Source organism: Mastigoproctus giganteus, chromosome 2, assembly GCF_048544385.1.
Source record: "Mastigoproctus giganteus isolate SK-2022 chromosome 2, ASM4854438v1, whole genome shotgun sequence".
In the NCBI taxonomy this organism is placed as follows: domain Eukaryota; kingdom Metazoa; phylum Arthropoda; class Arachnida; order Uropygi; family Thelyphonidae; genus Mastigoproctus; species Mastigoproctus giganteus.
Genome location: NC_143576.1, coordinates 264,311,552 through 264,329,974, shown reverse-complemented (window position 1 = coordinate 264,329,974; position 18,423 = coordinate 264,311,552). Strand labels below are relative to the sequence as shown.

Below are 18,423 nucleotides of genomic sequence, written 5' to 3'. Positions count from 1 at the left end.
TGCTATCCCTGCGACATTGCCTTCCACCAAATAGGAATGTTTTCGGTAAATGATCCCCATTTAGCGATCAGAGTTCGTTCAGGGTGACAACGATTCTGATAAAACAAATAGATCGCTTTTATGAAGGTTTAAGAGTTCCTGTAAATCAACGAAACAGTCTTCCGAGCATTTATTATTGAACTTCGAGAGCTTAAGTTCGCAGGGACACTGTTGACACGCTCAATAACTTTCGCCCTTCATTTTCGACATCTGCTGCTTTTACGGAGATGAGACGAAGTTTTTTTTTTTTTTTTTTCTCTTTCCAGAGCAGCGCGAGTGCCTTCAAGCAGTGATGGACAGTTACCACTCTGGAGATCTCAAATGTGGCTGCCCTGTCCCCTGTCGGTAAGTAAGCTGAACTTCTGACTTCATTCCGATAACACTCTTTATCAAACTAACAACCTTTTTGTTTTTTTTTTCCCAGTTGAATGACTCGTAAGATAAGAAGAAACTTTCAACAACACTGAACTATTTTTGTCCAATGGTAGCAGCTGGACAAAATAGAATCCAGCTTCATTCCAAGAATCCTCTTAAAAGCCAGAAACCCATACAATTTTACTGATGCTCAAGAAAATTGCAAAGTATGTGAATATGGATGAGACGGGGGTCCATCAATTTCAGGCAGTGACAAAAAGGAGCAATCCAATCAATGGAACCAGAGCTCTTCTCCCATTCAAAGAAAGCCAAGTCGATTCCTTCTGCTGGCAAGGTGATGGCATTGGTTTTCTGGGATGCTGATGGAGTGTTGTTGTTAGTGGATTACCTTCAAAAAGGCCAGACAGTTACAGGGGCATATTACGTAGACCGTGTAAGGCATTTGCGTGAAAACATTAACAACCGAGGAAAACTCAACAAACGAGTTTTGTTCCATCAGGAAAACGCGCCTGCTCACAAGTCTGTCATTGCCGTGGTTGCAGTTCAGGAGTGCAATTTGAAATCTTGGACCAACCCCCAGTTCACCAGATCTAGCACCACTGGACTTTCACCTATTTCCCAATTTGAAAAAATACCTGGCTGCCATCAATTTTCCCACCGACATGGAAGTCGTCGAAGTGGATGCATTCCTGGAATACAAATATAAGTAATAATTTCACAAATATTTAAATTATAATTTAAACTATTTGTATAAATAATAAAAATACAAGAAATAATGAAATACATATACACTGTATTTTTAAAATTTTGAGTTTTCTGAGATTTGATTTTTGTTATTTGCTTCAATTTAATTATTCCAAAATGTTTGGAGCTATTTTTAGTATTTTTGTTTGCTTCTTTGTCTATTTATTTGTACTTAGTAAGAGAGCTATTTGAAAAGTAAATGAATATTTGGGGTGAGGGGGGGAAAGATGGAGTTAAATGATGTGTTGAAACCTGATCACATCGGAATGTTCCTGAATTTTAAGGCAGAGGCATCACTATACTCTTGACACGCTGCGCCAAGTGCCTGAACTTGATGGGTAACTGTGTCGAAAAATAATGTGTTCATTCGTGTGCCGTTTCAATTAAATATCTTTTACAAAACAGCTGGTACCTTACCTTTTCAAACAGCCCTCATATATTTAATATGCTTTTGGAAACTTAAGCTTAAACTTAGTGGGAAAGATTGTTTTCATATAACTAATTTCTCAACCAACCTACCAAAACAATCTCGATAATTGATCGTTTCATCCCACAGGGAAACTTTGTATGAAAAGACTGTCTCTACTGGACGTGAAGTTCCTCAGGTACGTAAACAGTGATAACCATCAGCCAACCAATGGATCCTATTCCATTAAGCATACATAGAACTGACAGCTATTATCGATATTAAAAGAGCCATTTGAGTCAAACTGTTGTGTTTACTTTTGTTTTTTCCCCGTAGTGTACAATATTCATGGACCAAGCCACAGACGAAAAGGATAAAAGGTTAGTTCCTTCCTTTGCTTGTTACTTTAAAATATATATATATTTTTTATTTTATTTTTTTGTATGGTGCCCAATCGAATTCACGTCTTCAGTTACAAATATATTCAGACCAGCAACGTCAAAACTTGGTCAGCATCTATACATTCAAGCCTAACCGTGAATTCATAGGTCCCCGGTATAAATCCACGTTCATGTCAGTCCCATACCCATACATCAACCATCATTTCTCCTACAAGAAGCATTCGCGTTCTACAAAGCGTGGATAGGGTTAGAGTTAAAATCTCCTTAGGATGACAGAAATTTTTGCGAGCTTTTTTCTTACCATGGCCGAGTTAGTCGATCTCGGCGGGAGGATTATATTGGTTCTTCCTCCTGATTACCGTCTGTGTTAAACGTCAAAACAACTAAGGCTATGAGGCATCAATGTATTGTGCCTGTAAAATGCCAGTGTATTCTGTGATAAATTTGCCAGACAAAAAAAAAAACAGTGTTTCTAGGAACGCAACCCTCGCTTGAGACCGACTAACTCAGCTACGTTGTGAAAGAAGCCGATAAAAATTCCTCTCGTCATCGACGGGACTCCAACTCAAGTCTTTTCCAGCAGGTATGGGGAAGATGGCGAAGCCCTGTGAGGGAACGATTGATAGCCATTGATAATGACAAAATGAATGACGCCACTAAGTCGGATTGAAGCCAAACACACCACGTGGTTTCATAAAAATATTGTATGATTCGATGTAAGCAATAAAACCACTCCTATGCACTTGAATCGACTGGGAAAATATACGAACTGGGTTCCACATAAGCTCACAAGGAAGTCAAGGGCCATCAATTTGCTTTTACGTCATAATAATGAGCCATTTTTGGGCCGATTGTTGACTTACGACGAAAAATTTCTTATGTCACCAACATCAAACGAAGACCTCATTGGTTACCATCCTGCGATCCCGTGCCGCGTATATCGAAGCTCGCACTTCACAAACAGATTTTGTTATGTGTCTGGTGGAATACAACTGGTGCCATCCATTACGAGCTTCTGCCCTCTCCCCAAACAATCACAGGAAACAATAAGGTTGTTTGTTAAATTTCTAACGCATGTTTTAATTTTATTCTAGAAATATGCACGAATTTTTTTTTTTTAGTCACCCCAACACACAATTCATATATTTATATAAAGACACCTCTTAACCTTAGTTATCTTGGCGCTAAAACTTAAACACACTCCCACAGAACATTATTTATTGTCAGGTTGTTCAAGATGAATATTTTTACAGGCAAGCCATCCCCTTACGACTAAATACAACCTGGGAAGCTGTTCTTTTTAGGCGAGTCGCATATATACATGAGTATGCGTCAATTGTCTTCACTATGTCCGTCTCTCTGTCACTCCATCCTGGTTCCTTCCCCAGCATGTAACTGAGGAAGGAACTCCCAGTCGATGGGTTTTAACGAACTTTTTTTCCATCGACAGTAACGAATGAAATTTTATATGTGGACCTTTTAAAAATATTTGTCAAGCCATTCCAAATTTCATTAAAATCGGACAAATAGAAATTATAATCAATTATTATTTCTGTGTTCTGCGCAATTCATTAAAATGTAGTTTTGGTGGTAGCAATCAGTATTAGTGCTGTCTGAGCTTTAGACAGTTCGAACACGCTTCGCGTGTAATGTTTTGCAAGACTCCTGAAAGCGGTCTCGATTGTGAACAGATACATACACGCGCAGAGAAAAGAGAGTTTAAAGTGTATGGGAGAAGATTGTCTGATTTGAGATGAATAAATATTATGCGGTTATAATTAAATTGGATGGCTACATTTACAGAACGATAAAACTGTAGAGCTTTATTGAGTATTCTGCAAAGTTATAATCTTTGTAATTAATTGATAAAGAGATAACTATATTTACTTTTCACCTGTATGAATATTTACAAGAAACGAGTGTGCGTTTTAGGTGTTGCAATGCTCGATCCGAAAGCTGTACACCTTTAGACTCGCCCTTTTTAGGCGATAGTTCAACGCCTAAAATATGAACGTTCTCACATACGAAATTTATTCCCATTCATTTAAGAAGCTCTCATAAGGAATTTACAAGTGAATTAATAAACAAAAGTAGACCACATGAAAATTTTGCTTTGGAAACAAGGTATGTGGAACCGGAACTAACAGGCTTCATTAAAAAAAGAATGTATAGAAGAAATTGTTGCAAAATTAGGCTTCGTCGATGGATTTTCTATTAATGCGATTTCAAAATTGATTTTGCCCAGAAACGCTTAAAACCCATATGACGCGATGGTTATGGTACACGAGCAATAGCAATTGCAAAACGAATTGTAGTTAAAGAAATAGCTAAAAAAATTTCAGATGGTGAAAGATTTACTATTTCGTTAGACGAAATAGTAAATATTTCACCATCTTACTTAAATATCATTGTGCATTCGAATGCCAAATTCTGGAATTTGGATGTCGCTTCCAGCAGAGAAAACTGCAAATAAATTGACAGAGTGTAACATATTTATGAAGAAGCACATTTTGGCATGAGTGGTATTCATCGCCAGCTGTGTTATGAACACGACTTTCAATGAAAATGAACTTGATGAAGAAGAAAGCACAGATGAAATAAGAGAAGACAGAGAATTCGCACCTATTACATAAATAAGAAACAATAATTTCGATGATATTAATAAAAATATTGAATTTGCTAATCAGATTGAAAACATGATGTACCTGATCTAATTTTCGATTTACATGATCTACATGATTCAAAAACGAGGTGGAATAGCTTACTCGATATGTTAGAGAGCTTCACAGCTTTGAGAACATGCATTCTAAAAGAAATGGTTGTTATTTAACAATCTCTAGATAATTCTGAACATGAGTTTAATGTTATTATGACCTTTGATGTCTTATGATCCTACAAGGAAAGAGAGAGAGAGAGAGAAATCGATTTAGAACCAGACGTTATATATTTAAATGTATTATTCCCAAACACGTGGAGGAATATTGTAATTCTCTTTAAACTGATCCCTTTAAACAGAAAATACAGGACGTCAAAGCTGCAGGAAATACATCAGTTTATCCATCTGTAGACTTCCCGTTGATCATTGCCAGCGACTCTGCCATTTATAAATTAAGAGCTTGTTAGATTGAATAAACTTTCTCTCAGTGTCACCAGACTATATAAATGTTGAACTTTCAATATTCTTGTCAATAAAATTGTCCAGCAGCCCATATATGTATTGATAATATTTTGTACATTTTTGTTATTAGGTAAATGATGCATCGCTTAACTGAAAAATTGTCAGAGAATGAGCACCCTTCTAAATTGTGATGAAAATCCTGCAGTAAACTGATAAATAAATAAATATTATCGCCATCATTACGACCACTTAAGATGGGAATTGAAAGAGTTTGCTAGAAGAGATGCCACATTGCTTTCCGCAGAAGGTGTATTAACTTTTATAGTGGGAAATTTGAGCGAACAAATACTTTTTTCATCTCAAATCAGATAATCTACACCAAAACACATAGAAGAACGACGAGATAAGAAAATTTAATTGGTTTGTTTAAATATTTAAATAATCCTTCGAGCAACGAAACAAATTTTGACTCTGGTTTGTCACTATCTACAAAATTAACACCGGAAGCCACTGCTAAAAATATTTTTTGTTCGTGTATTATGTTATTAATTATTTTCTATGTAATTTTTGAACAAAAAGGCGCTATTCCCCTTGTTTTCACAAGATTTTAGTTTTAAATATAATCCAGGGACGTTCTCGGATCCCGACATTTGTATTAATTCCATCCCGGAATCTCGGTAATGACAAAATACCCGGAAATGATAAACCCTAGTTATATCTATCTTGTATGTTATTCATTATCTTTAAAGTAACCGGTTTCGCCCTTTAAATTTAGTCCATTTAATTGCGCTCATTTTTTAAAATTTTTTTCAAAGATTTCGTATTTTCAACTAAGGAGGCTAAATCGGAGTAGCCAATTCGATCATCTGGAGGAATTGTGTCCTATGATTGCTCTTTCGAGTTAAGATGATCCGATACATGGGATCTTTTTATAATCTTTATAAATGAAATAAACGATAAATTATATTTTTGTGGGGAAAAAATTCCTTTACAACTGAAAGTTAAAGAACCAACCTTTCGTAATATTTAAAGTTCTAAACAGAGGAATTTATTTTATGCTCAAATTTAAAGGAGGATCCGCGAAAGATATAACATTTTTAGTTTGTTTTCAGTTTTCATGAAGTTTGGGTCGTCATGGCCACAGCTGATCGGAGAAGGATGGATTGAGTTGTAGAAAAGAAATACTTTTTTGTGTACGTTTACCAATGTAAATATTGCTCTCGAAATCCTTACACAAGCAGGAAATTCAGCTTACGAACTTTCAGTATCCTCTGAGGCACGCGCACTTCAAAGGGTAATTTAATTAAAAATGGGAAAGTTTAAGCGCGAGGAAATCGTGTAATTCGTTTTGAATGCCTTGCCGGAGAACGTTTGCACTCAATTACCAATAAAACATAAGCTGCATCTCCACGGCAGTAAATAAAGCGATGAAAACAAAATTACTCCAATAAAAGGCCTTCCGCAACACGCTAATTCGTGATAAATGGTTGCTGGAAAAGCGGAAATATAATCGCTTGAATTACATTCAAATGCGCCAAGTCAGAAACCTAAATAATAAGCTGGACCAGGACAAAATATGTAAACTGTAAAAATTCACTGACGCATAAAATTGCAGGCTGAAAAAAAAAAAAAAAAAAAAAAATCAAAGGGGCGGTCACGAGGGCGAAAATTCAAATTACGTACTAAGGCAAGCTAATAAGAAATCGCGAACCACAGGCAGTTTTACAGAAAACTTTCCATCACGGATCGAAGTGTTCCGACAGCATAAATGGTTTTGTGGAGAAAATGAAAACGTACATCTACAAGAAGAATCGCGCAGCACTGGAGACCTCCCACGTCAAACACAGAAGAAACCAAACAGAAAATTAACCGAGGGAATCATTCCTTTGGAATACTCAGAGGTGGATTACTCACTACGTGTGCCCCTAGGGCCTCACATATAATCGAGGCTTCAAAATGAAACGTAATAATAAAAAAGTAATAATAATCAAATAGACGCGACTAGTGTAAGCCGTGAAGTTTCGAAAATGAGGGCTGTCCTTCAGCATTCGATCCAATTATGGATAGATAAATTCTAAAAGCTATGTGTACGTTTGGGAAACTAGTAATTAGTTTATCTTTTATTTGTGCCTTTATTAATTCTGCCCCAGTCGTTTTGTCCTTGTATAGTGCCGAAAACAATAGGAATCATCAACGAAGTTTACTTCTAAGTCGGTAGAAGTCTTCTAAGAGTAGGTGTTGACTAATGCTGTGGCTTTGGATCGAATTTCTTCTTTTGACATAGATTTATCTATAAGAAAACTGAAGGTATCGTGCAGTGTACTGTATGCAGCACGTCGTTTTATCATTGCTATGACTAGTGCGTCTACAATACGATAAAAAATTTGAATTCGAAACGTATCTTTTGCACTTAGTTCTGCTGGTACAAATTCCTCTGGTGTTTCATCAAATGGTTTCTTCCTTTTCCGTTTTCAGTGTCCATATTGTCTATAATCAGAATTTGGAGCGAATTCTTTTTGCCATTTTTTTCAAAATCATCAAATTTGTCTTCGTCTCGATCATCAATCAAATAATTCAGAAAACCATCATATCATTTCACAATTATGCATAACTCAATTCCAGGTTCTTGAATTGCTTTATTAGCTCTATCTACGTTTTTTAGATCTTCCCAAATGAAGTCATTAATGATATTTCTAACCTTTTCAGTTTATTTATCAAAGCTTTTGCTTCATGAACCACTATCGGTTTTTTTCTTCGCATTCTCAGATATCAACGAGTGTTGCACGAATTTTATTGTAATTATTTTTCAATGATCTCGCAGCATCGTAACTCGATGACCATCTTGTGTCTGATAGATTTTTGACCGAGATTATATTCTCCATCGTACTCAATTTAGACCATCTTTGTTGTGAGGCTGCAAAGAATGTGTAGAGCGACTGTAAAATGCCGAAAAAATTAACGGCAGCCAAACAGCTTTCTGCGGATGTAGTCCCTGCTAAATTAAGACTGTGAGAAGCACGTGGAACCCATACTGCTAGTGTGTTGACTTCCTTGAATGTGGCTTGGACTCCAGAATGCATCCCACTCGTATTAGCAGCGTTGTCATATGCTACATCTTGCTACAATTTGCTACACTGTTCCATGTTTATCAAGAACATATGCTACCGTGTCAAAAAAATATTTTGCATCAGGTTTTTCAATGGGAACAAACATCAAGAAACGCTCATGTGCTTCGCCATCTTTTGATACCTAATGAATAATGACCGACAACTGATTTGTGTGACTTATATCAGGAGTTGAATGTTCATTTTACCCAAAGCTTTTTCTTTTTTCATAACCAGATTCGTAATTTCGCATATATCCGTCAGACATTTTAAATCACGTCAAACACAGGTAACCTAATAAATTATTCTAGGATCAGAATACGAAAAATTTAAAATACAGCAAATTCTAAATGGAAAGCATTCAAGGAATTAATCTTGAAAGCTACTGTATTAGGCTTTTCATATCAACTAAGAAACACTGTTCAAGGTTTAGGCCTATTTAAAGTCAGATGAGCTAATGAGACTCATGGCAGAGAAGAAAAATGCATGACCACAGAAGCCCATGGCAGATATAAGCTAGTCTGTAATCAAGTCACAAAGGAGGTTCGCAAGTGAAGGCAGATTACGAGAAATCTTTGGATAAAGGATGCAAATAAAAAGAGTATAGACTTCTTTAGTTATGCAAACTCTAGAAGGCAAGGGATGAATCAGATTGGTCCACTTGATATCAATAATTCAACTGTCGATGATCGTGCTCGGGTAGCTGACAAACTGAATGAGTATTTTGGATCTACATTCACGCATGAAGAAATATTCACGGAAGGATATGCCGGAAGTTTATCAAACTAACAGGTAGTTAAATTGTCATATACTGTACTTGGATTTCAGGAAACTTTTGATACTGTTGCACATAAAAGACTGTTATACAAATTGGACTAGTGTGGCATTAAAGTCAAGTTGCTTCTATGGATAAAGGGATAGTTGAGTGGGAGAAGACAGAGTTTTAATCAATGGACATTGCTCTTCTTGAACAATTGTTATTAATAGAGTCCCCCAGGATGTGGTGTTGGGCCCATTGTTATTTTCTGTATTTGTCAATGATATTGATGAAGGCATATCAGGCTTAATATCAAGTTTTCAGATGATAGAAAGGTTGGCAAGGTGATTAATGACAGTATGCTACTGCAACAGCATCTAGAAAAGTTAGGCAGATGGGCTGAGAAATGGCGATCGAAGTCTAACATTGATAAATGTAAAGTAGTAGTAATAGTAGTGGCATATGATGCAAGAAAGCAAGTGTATGAGCTTATGCAGCATCAGCCAAAAAACAAAAAAAAAAAAAAAAAAATACAAAACAAATCCCACTAAATGTTTGTCCAGTTCCGCCTTAAATTTATTTAACCTATCAACTTCTACAATGACAGATGGAAGTTTGTTCCAGCAATTAACCACCCGCTGGCTAAAAGAAAATTTCGGAACATCTACATCTGTCTTTCCTTAATTTGAATTTATGCCCCCTTAGGTTCGCAATCTGAACAAGTGGAAACATCCCATCAGAATTCAGCGTGTTCAACCCATTCCAGGCCTTATACACCTCAATCATATCACCTTTCAGGTGCCTAGTCTCCAGCCACTGCAATTTGCAGAACTTAAGCCTCTCTTGGTAAGAAGATCCCTTCATTCCTTTCACCAATCTTGTTGCCCTTCTCTGTACACGCTCAAGCAAATCTACATCCTTCCTAAAATGAGGCCTCCAGACTTGAACGCAGTACTCAAGGCGTGGCCTGACCATTTCCTTATACAGAAGGACAATTATCACCTTTTTCCTGCTAGTAAAATTCCTATATATCATTGACAAAACCCCATGACCTGCCCCGGCAGCCTGTCTGAATTGATCAGAAAACTTCATATCTGGCTGCACAATTATTCCCAGGTCTTTTTCATTTTCTACCACCTTAAGTGTAGTACCACACAGTTGGTACGTTTCTCTGGGGTTACTTCTACCCATATGCAGTACTTTGCATTTATCAAGGTTAAATTTCAGTTGCCACTTCTCAGTCCATCTGCCCAGATTATCTAGATCCTGTTGCAGTAGCGTACTGTCATTAGTGTCGTTGATATATATCAATATCATTGATAAATATGGGTTATAAATATTCGGTGGACCCAACACCGAACCCTGTGGGACTCCACTAATAACATTAGTCCACGAAGAGCAGCACCCATTGATTACCCCCCCCCTCTGTCTTCTCCCACTCTATCATCCTTTTATCCATTGTAGCAACTTACCCTTAATACCATTCTGCTCCAATTTGTACAATAGTCTTCCATGCGCAACTGTGTCAAAAGCTTTCCTGAAATCCAAGTACTGCACATAGATAGATGTAGCCCGAGAGTAAAGTACCAACTGTGCAGTACTATACTTAGGGTAGTGGGGAACCTTACCCGGATGATGAACTGGACACGACCAGGGTGAAACAACCAAGGAATTAAACATCACAACCGGGTCTGCCTGAAGTGACAATCTGTATGACAACCCACAGCTGTATCCACCTGACGTGACAATCTCATTTAACACATGAACATTACATTGATAAGATAACTGGACCTGACCTGGATGTGACCAACTAAAAAAAAAAATAATAATAATAATAATAATAAATAAATAAAATAAATAAAAATAAAAAAATCACACTGTGACAACCCGATTAGACAACCTCATCCAGCACAGGCATTTGACAATCTGATCAAGGCGACAAGACTCCCATGAAAGGACTCAGAAAAATGACTGCAGCACATTGCTGCCATCTAGCGATCTGGGCTGGTAACCTTGACCAGCCTGCTTTCACTCCTATTCCTTAGCAGGGGGGAGACTGTTTGCTGTCTTCCACTCTTTCTCTCTGTTGGGGCATGGGCATGTCCCTCTGACTGCAGGGGCCATCTGCCCTATCGGCCCCTTACTTCTCTTTCTTCTCCCCAGCCTTCCGTCTCCCTACCCTTCTCTTGACTATATACACCGCGAAAGCCCCACACATCCAAATTTAAATTAACACCAAAATTAATGCCCGCCCCATTAGGCATCTAGAACTTGTCATCTTAGCGTACAACCCCACGGTCATTTCGGCGAACAAAACCCGCATACTGTCTCTTAATAGTGATCTTGCAATAATACCACCGCGATTATCTTTTTCTTTTTCTTTTTTTTTTTTTTTTCGTTATAGGACCCAGCCGCTGAAATCCCAGGAAATTAGGCGGCGGGACCTGCCAGAGTATAATAAATTTCAAGGTACACCTGGCCAGCCTCCTCGTTGGCATAGTACGGATAACGTCGGGACCCATCAGGGGCTCGACGGCCAATAGGCCAGAAGAACAACGGGCACAACACATGATCCACACACTTACTTTTAAATCTCTGGTCTTGACAGAGTACTGTCCCTCGATACAGCGAACACTCGCGGAGATGGGAGAAATTCCTGGTGCCGTTTGACCCTCAACACACTTCGTACAGTACTTAGGATAGTGGAATATTAAAGAGAACGCATGATTATCTGGGGATAATTGTGCAGTGCAAAGAAGCTGCCAGGACAGCTTATAAATAAATTTTCTGTTTATACTCCGGGACGACCAAACAATCAGATGAGTTCACAAGATAGACAGAATACAAGAAACAACACCGTATTCAGCAGTCACAGGCTTCAACCCCGGTCAAGGCACGTGTACTTATGTACCCGCTCGCTTGACCACTCGGCTACGGCGGCCAATGTATGTGGTTTTGTCAATAATATACACGAATTTTGTTAGCGGGGATAAGGAGATGATTATCCCATTGTATAAGGCAATGGTCAGGCCACAATTGGAGTACTGCATACAGGTCTAGTGGCCTCATTTTAGGAACGATGTAAAGCTGCTGTAACGAGAACAAAGAAAGGCAACAAGATTGGTGAGCGGAACAAAGGGGGTGCTCTTACGAAGAAAGGCTTCAGTTCTGAAAATTGCAGCGTCTAGAGACTAGACATCTGCGAGGTGATCTGATTGAGGTGTTTAAATCTTTGAATGGATTGAGCAAGCTCAATGCTGATGGGATTCTTCCTCTTGCTCATACCACTCAGATTAGGGGGGCAAAAATTGAAATTTAGAAAGAACGGTTACAGAATATATCAACGGAAGTTTGGCTTTAGCCAACGGTTGGTTGATTGCTAGAACATACTTTCATCTGTTGTTGTTATGGAAGTTAAATTAAATTTTCTGTTTATACTCCGGGACGACCAAACGGTCAGAGGAGTTCACAAGATGGACAGAATACAAGAAACAGCACCGTATTCAGCAGTCACGGGCTTGAATCCCGGTCACTCAAGGCACGTGTGCTTATGTACCCGCGCGCCTGACCACTAGGCTACGGCGGCCAGTTGATGGCTTAAATAAATTCAAGGAAGAGCTAGACAAACTATTGGAGGGAACAGGAGAAATAGGAGAGGTCTCTTTTTTCTTTTTTTTTTTTTTTTGGCTGATGCTGCATAAGCTTGGTTTCTTACATCAATTGCCACCGCTAATGCTAATATTTCTCTTTATAAGGTGGAATGTATCGCTTGCCATTAATCACTTCATATGAATTACAAAAAGTTGGAGTCTTTACTTTTCCTGCATTGATGTGATTTCAGAGTTGCTACAATAATATCACAGTTTGGCTGTTTTCTCTTGTTCTTTTTAGTTATGACTTTATGAGTACTGACAGTATAGATTCTCACAGGTTTTTTCTTAGCAAACCTAAGCAAACCGTGTTTGCAAACAAAGAAACTTTCCGCATCCAAATGAAGAATATGGTCATGGGATCGCATTCTTCTATTGAAGAAAGAAGAATCCTTATAGTTTTACCACTCAGCTACTGTGGCCATTTCAATTCGTTCAGTGAAGAACATCCGGACTTATAACACAGCAAAACGCTACTCAGATAATCGAACATTCATCTCAAGCAAAATTTTCTTTAATAGTCAGAGACAGATGCATGAGTACGAGAAGTATCTGTGAACTGAAATAATCTTAAAGATAGAGATAACGTAAACTTTTCTTTCGAAGATAAACACAATGTATTAAGAAAGTCAAAAGCAAAGCTGTTTTATCGGTATTAGGCAAATAAAATAAATAAAAGAAAAGAAAATTCGGATTACTTTTCAAAGGAAACCAACAAGGAGAACGCATAGACACTATAGCATGACTCTCAACTTCCAATATGGTGCTTAACTATCACATTTAACAATGCTGATAAATTATTGAAAAGTTTTTATTTACCAAATGCAGTATTTGCGTTCACTTTCCAGGTACGGAAAAGCAAAAATTGCAGTGTATTTCCAGACCCTGAGCTATCAAGAAATAACGCAGCAACCTAAATATTCGGTAAGTATGTCAAACATATTGGTGTATATATTTAAATCATTCTATAAACTTGTTACAGAAAATCATTCTTTCCGTGTCTGACTTGTGAAGTAAAATATGGGCCGAAATTCGATTAAAATTGCTAAAAAATTAGAACTATTTATCTTATTATAAACTTTGGCTAAGGCACCCAATAATAAAAGTCCGCCCGGAATACCCACGGCTCTAGATAAGGATTGAGGATTCAGATGTTTCTCTCAAGGAAATCTTTGACTATTTTAAAATGGCATCTTTGAGCGTGACGTATTGAAATAGATGTATTTCACGAGAGCCCTGGTTAAAATGCCACACAAAAGTGTAATTGGATATGGTCCTAGGGGATTAAAGCGTGTCCGGTAAACAGAAACTTCACAAAAGGACGGTTTAAATTCCTTAAGGCAAATACAAATAAAGTCTCGTAACAGAAAACTACATGAATGGTAAAGCAAAGAGAGAGAGAGAGAGAGAGAGAGATTACGTGAATAGATGTCAAAAAGGAGATGAAAGGAAGTAGAGAACACGAAATGGATGTAAGATAAGCATGAAAAGAAGACATTAAACACAGGTTGGATGCTGAAAAATGGAATAACGAAAGCAAAAAACATGTGCTTACAGTATTAGAGCCAGTACAAAAAAGCTCTTGGAGAAAAGAAAATGTTGAAAACCGCGTAGTTCAGCAATGCTTTTGCTATTCTAGAAAGAAAAAAGGCAAGATTTTAATGAAGAGTATCAAATGTAAGTTATTCTGAATTACATTGTTTTCTCCTTCATTCCAAACATACTAGCAGTTGTTCTAATACTAATTTATTTTAATTTAAATTCTTTTTTTTTAATTGTTTATTCTGTCTTTATTCTAAAGGGAAGAAGAACGAAAAATTGAGCTTCCCTTTAGTGTTTACATCCCGGAATATTTGTTTCAAAATACAATACATTAATTAAAAGTATTGGTACACTGACAAATTCACCCACATTATTCAAATTTCTAGTTATCTAAATGTTTTAGAGGACAGCGCAGCAGGGCTGCTTTCATCGGGTTTAACGTTCATCTTCCTTGCCAAAGTAATCACTGGCACCAACGAAGCAAGTGACGACCTAAGCGATGTCAACTTCGACGCTCCTCCTAGGCAAATCAGGAATCTCACGCTTTTCTCGCCTTGATTCTGCCAACGCGGATATCATTAAGTTCAGCCCACTAAAGGAATCACCATTTTTGGACAGTGTGTTGAAGTGCGACATAAAATGGCTTATGTACAGCAAACACTATACGACCTCATCATACATCGAAGACCCAGCTTCGCCAATAGAAGATTTTGTTGTGCGCCTGGTGGAACAGAGCTATCGTCTATTGCGAGCACCTACTCACTGATCACACAACCACAGGAGACAATAAACTCATTCATTATTTTAATTTTATTCCAAAAATGCACACGAACCTTTTGTGTCACCTGATAATACTAAACTCGAATATTTCTTTCTTCTGTCACTGCCGTTATAAATTTTAATCCAAATTTCAATGATTTAAAACTGAGTTTTGGTCAATGGTTATGCATAATTTTCTTTATAGATCGGTTGCTAAGTGTTGCCTTGATTGGGAAAATAATAACCTAGCGTAATTGTCAACTACCGCTTTTGTTTTTATGTATGTTAAGTAATAATTCTTTATTACATTAAAGAAGTGGTCTCTATCTCTGACCTACTTTAATGGCTGTTTCTGACCTACTCCACTTCGATCACTGTAACATATATTTCATTCGAATGATCTACAACACGCTGTCCGAAAGTAAACTTCGGATAGCGTGTTTCCTTTTGCAATACATCTTCCCATTCGTTTCACTGATTCCCTTCAAGGTCTTGCATACCTTATGTAATGTTAGGTGTCTAGTTGGCAAGCTATGCAATCCGCACATTCTATACTGTTATTCATACCGACAAAAACAAAAAAAAAAAACACAAACCATTATATTAGGTTATTATTACATATGCCCATGTCTATTGGATCCCCAAATTGCGCGTGTTCTCTGGTCGATTTGCCTGCTTTGAGGGACAAAAAAAAAAAAAAAAAAAAATTTGGAGACCAACTAACTCAGCCACGAAGTGAAAAAAGCCCATTAAAGTTCCTCGCGTCATCGACGGGATTCGAACTCGGGCCTTTTCTAGCCGGTGTTGGGAGGACGGTGACGATACCACTGTGCTACACGCGTAGACATTCATACCGACATCGATTACAATCCCCCTCGTCAATCTGGCTGTCCTTCGAACCCGCCCTAAAAGCCTTCGTGGGTATCACAGTTTGTTGAATCGCAATCCTCACCATCCTGAGATGGAAAAGACCTGAGTTCGATTCCATCAATGATGGAAGGAATGAATTGTTACGAGTCTTTTTCACGAATTGGCTGAGTCAGTCGGTTTCAGGCGAGGGGTAGCGTGATACTTTCTGCCGGAAAAGCGGAGTTTTTTGTTTTTTTTTATTCCTTCAGACATCAAGTCGACCACGGTACACACGCAATTTACAGACATATTCTATACTGCACAATATGGCCTAATTTCACCGATGCGCAAACAAAGAAACACTGCAACAAACCAACCAATCTGATGGTTTACTTTTGCCACACCTTCATATCCCGGTTTTGTTATAAATGTTATGAGTAATATTTCACTGTATTTTACGATTCTCTGTAATATATTCTATGTTAACACGAATGATACATCCATCCGTAAAATGTCTTTTTTTTTTTTTTTTCAGATTTCCACAGCGTTTGGCAGTGTCGGCGGAATGCTGGGCATGTACGTGGGCATCTCTTTCTTAGCTGTATTTGAATTATTTGAAGTGGCAACCCTCGCCTTTTTCAGCATGATGAAAGAAAAACGCTCCACGAAATCTTCGGTTGTCCAGCAAGAGAAACCTTACAGTTGGGTTCAACAGTAGAGCCCTCTCGCTTATGGGCATTTATAAACTGCTTACAGCATAAATGTTTAAAATTGCACTTCCTCTATCTACTAATCGGTATATTTAATGTATGGAGCTATCCAGAAAAGCTGAATTTTAATGCAAATAATGTTCATTAAGCACGGAGAATATTCATTGAAGTCATACACAAACACTACACTACACTAGAGTGGAAGAGATAATGGAACTACCGGGAAACGCTGCCTCGAGTATTTAAACGTAACGGATGGTTTCCTCGTGTGCGAGCTCAACAAAGAGAAGGAAATCCTTCTTGAGGGACATCAGAAGTGCGCGTACGTATGTGGATGGGGGAAGGAATACGAGTTGATCATTCTCTATTACCTTATCTTATTCTTCGAAGAGAAGAGGGGACCTAATCCTTACTAGAAAATTGTCAACACAGATTATGATCGAAGTTGTCGGATACTTCCCTCTGAGGACGGACGGAAGGAGTCATTACGTGCTGACTCTGACCTTATAATTAAATTTTTTGTGGATAATTTAACCATAAAAATTGCAAATTTTTTCGACTGCCTCGGGTAGGATTTTAAAAGCAGCGAAATCTGGCCCTGTCATACACGAGGAAGTACGGAAAATCACGTTGAGTGCGGTGATATAACGAAAGTGCAGTCTGGGAAGGGGAAGAAATAATTACCTCCTAACAGTTTTCCAAAATAATTTCATAACATGTTTCCCTCCTGTGTTATCAATTTTCTACGCTATTTCACCTTCTAAAAACAATACTGAAATAACATAAAACAACTAATAATAATAAAAATAACAGTAATACAAAAAAAATAAAATAAATTTTCTGTTTATACTCCGGGATGACCAAACGGTCAGAGGAGTTCACAAGATAGACAGAATACAAGAAACAGTATTTAGCAATCACGGGCTTGAACTCCCATCGCTCAAGGCACGTGTGTTTATGCACTCGCGCGCTTGACCACTTGGCTACAAAACATCGACAAAATCCCGACCATAGGGGAACAATAAAGTCCCACCCAAGAGTCAGCGTATCTTAAACACATTTATATTTTGTCTATTATATAGAGGTTTTATTATTTAACGAGCATCAACGACTAAGACCATATTGTCTGTAAAATTGCATGTTTTGTTGTCGATTTTCTGTTTGCTGGACGAAAAACCGGAGTTTCCGTGAGAAAAAAAGAACACGCTACCCTCAACATCATCATCATCATCATCATCATCAGCCATTTTCAATCCACTGCAGGATGACGGCCTCTCCAGCAACTTTCCAGTTCCTTCTGTTTTGAGCACTGGCCATCCATTTACTACTCAAAAATTCATGAATTTCATCTATCCATCTCCGCCTTTGTCTTCTAGGTTTTCTTCTAGCTCCTCTTGGGTACCATTCGGTTATTTTCTTTGTCCATCTGTCATCATGTCTTCGAGCTATGTGTCCTGCCCAAGATCATTTTAGTTCTTTAGTTTTGATAAGAATGTCCTTTACTTGAGTTTGCTACCTAATCCATGTGTTTCTCTTCTTATCTAACAGTCTGATTCCCAATATAATTCGTTCCATTCTTCGCTGTGTAGTTCTCAGCGTCTCTTCTATTCTTTGGTGAGTGCCCAAGTTTCATTTCCATAAGTCATGGTGGGGAGCATACATTGATTCATTATTTTACGTTTCAGACAAACTGGGATATTGCTCTTCAGTACGTGACTATGTTTCCTGAATGCTATCCATCCAAAATTTATTCTTCTCTTGACTTCCAGCCATTTATCATTATTACAGCTAATAACTTGTCCCAGATAAGTATATGACTCCACCTTTTCAATTACTGCTCCTTCAATCATTATTTCCCTTTCCGTGGCATACTTGTTCATCATTACTTTTGTTTTAGCCATATTCATCTTTAGTTCAAAATCCTTACTAACTGTGCATAACTGATTAAGATTTTCCTCTAATTCTTTGG

At 37.8% G+C, this 18,423-nt stretch overlaps 1 protein-coding gene across 1 annotated transcript; it reads left to right on the top strand.

The window, feature by feature from the left end:
* The first annotated feature begins 376 nt into the window (after window positions 1–376).
* On the top strand, window positions 377–16,462 carry LOC150090450 (acid-sensing ion channel 2-like). Its single transcript, XM_090390318.1, has 5 exons — window positions 377–384; window positions 1,715–1,763; window positions 1,901–1,944; window positions 13,443–13,518; window positions 16,280–16,462. The coding sequence occupies exons 3-5, from the start codon at window positions 1,913–1,915 to the stop codon at window positions 16,460–16,462; spliced, it is 291 nt and encodes a 96-aa protein (XP_090246444.1). The 5' UTR covers window positions 377–384; window positions 1,715–1,763; window positions 1,901–1,912.
* The last annotated feature ends 1,961 nt before the right edge of the window (window positions 16,463–18,423 follow it).

Bases quoted from the DNA above. Each gene is read 5' to 3' on its own strand.
- LOC150090450 (XM_090390318.1), top strand. From the start codon at position 1,913: ATGGACCAAGCCACAGACGAAAAGGATAAAAG. The intron at 1,945-13,442 runs GTTAGTTCCTTC...TTCACTTTCCAG, and splicing joins ACAGACGAAAAGGATAAAAG to GTACGGAAAAGCAAAAATTG. The intron at 13,519-16,279 runs GTAAGTATGTCA...TTTTTTTTTCAG, and splicing joins CGCAGCAACCTAAATATTCG to ATTTCCACAGCGTTTGGCAG.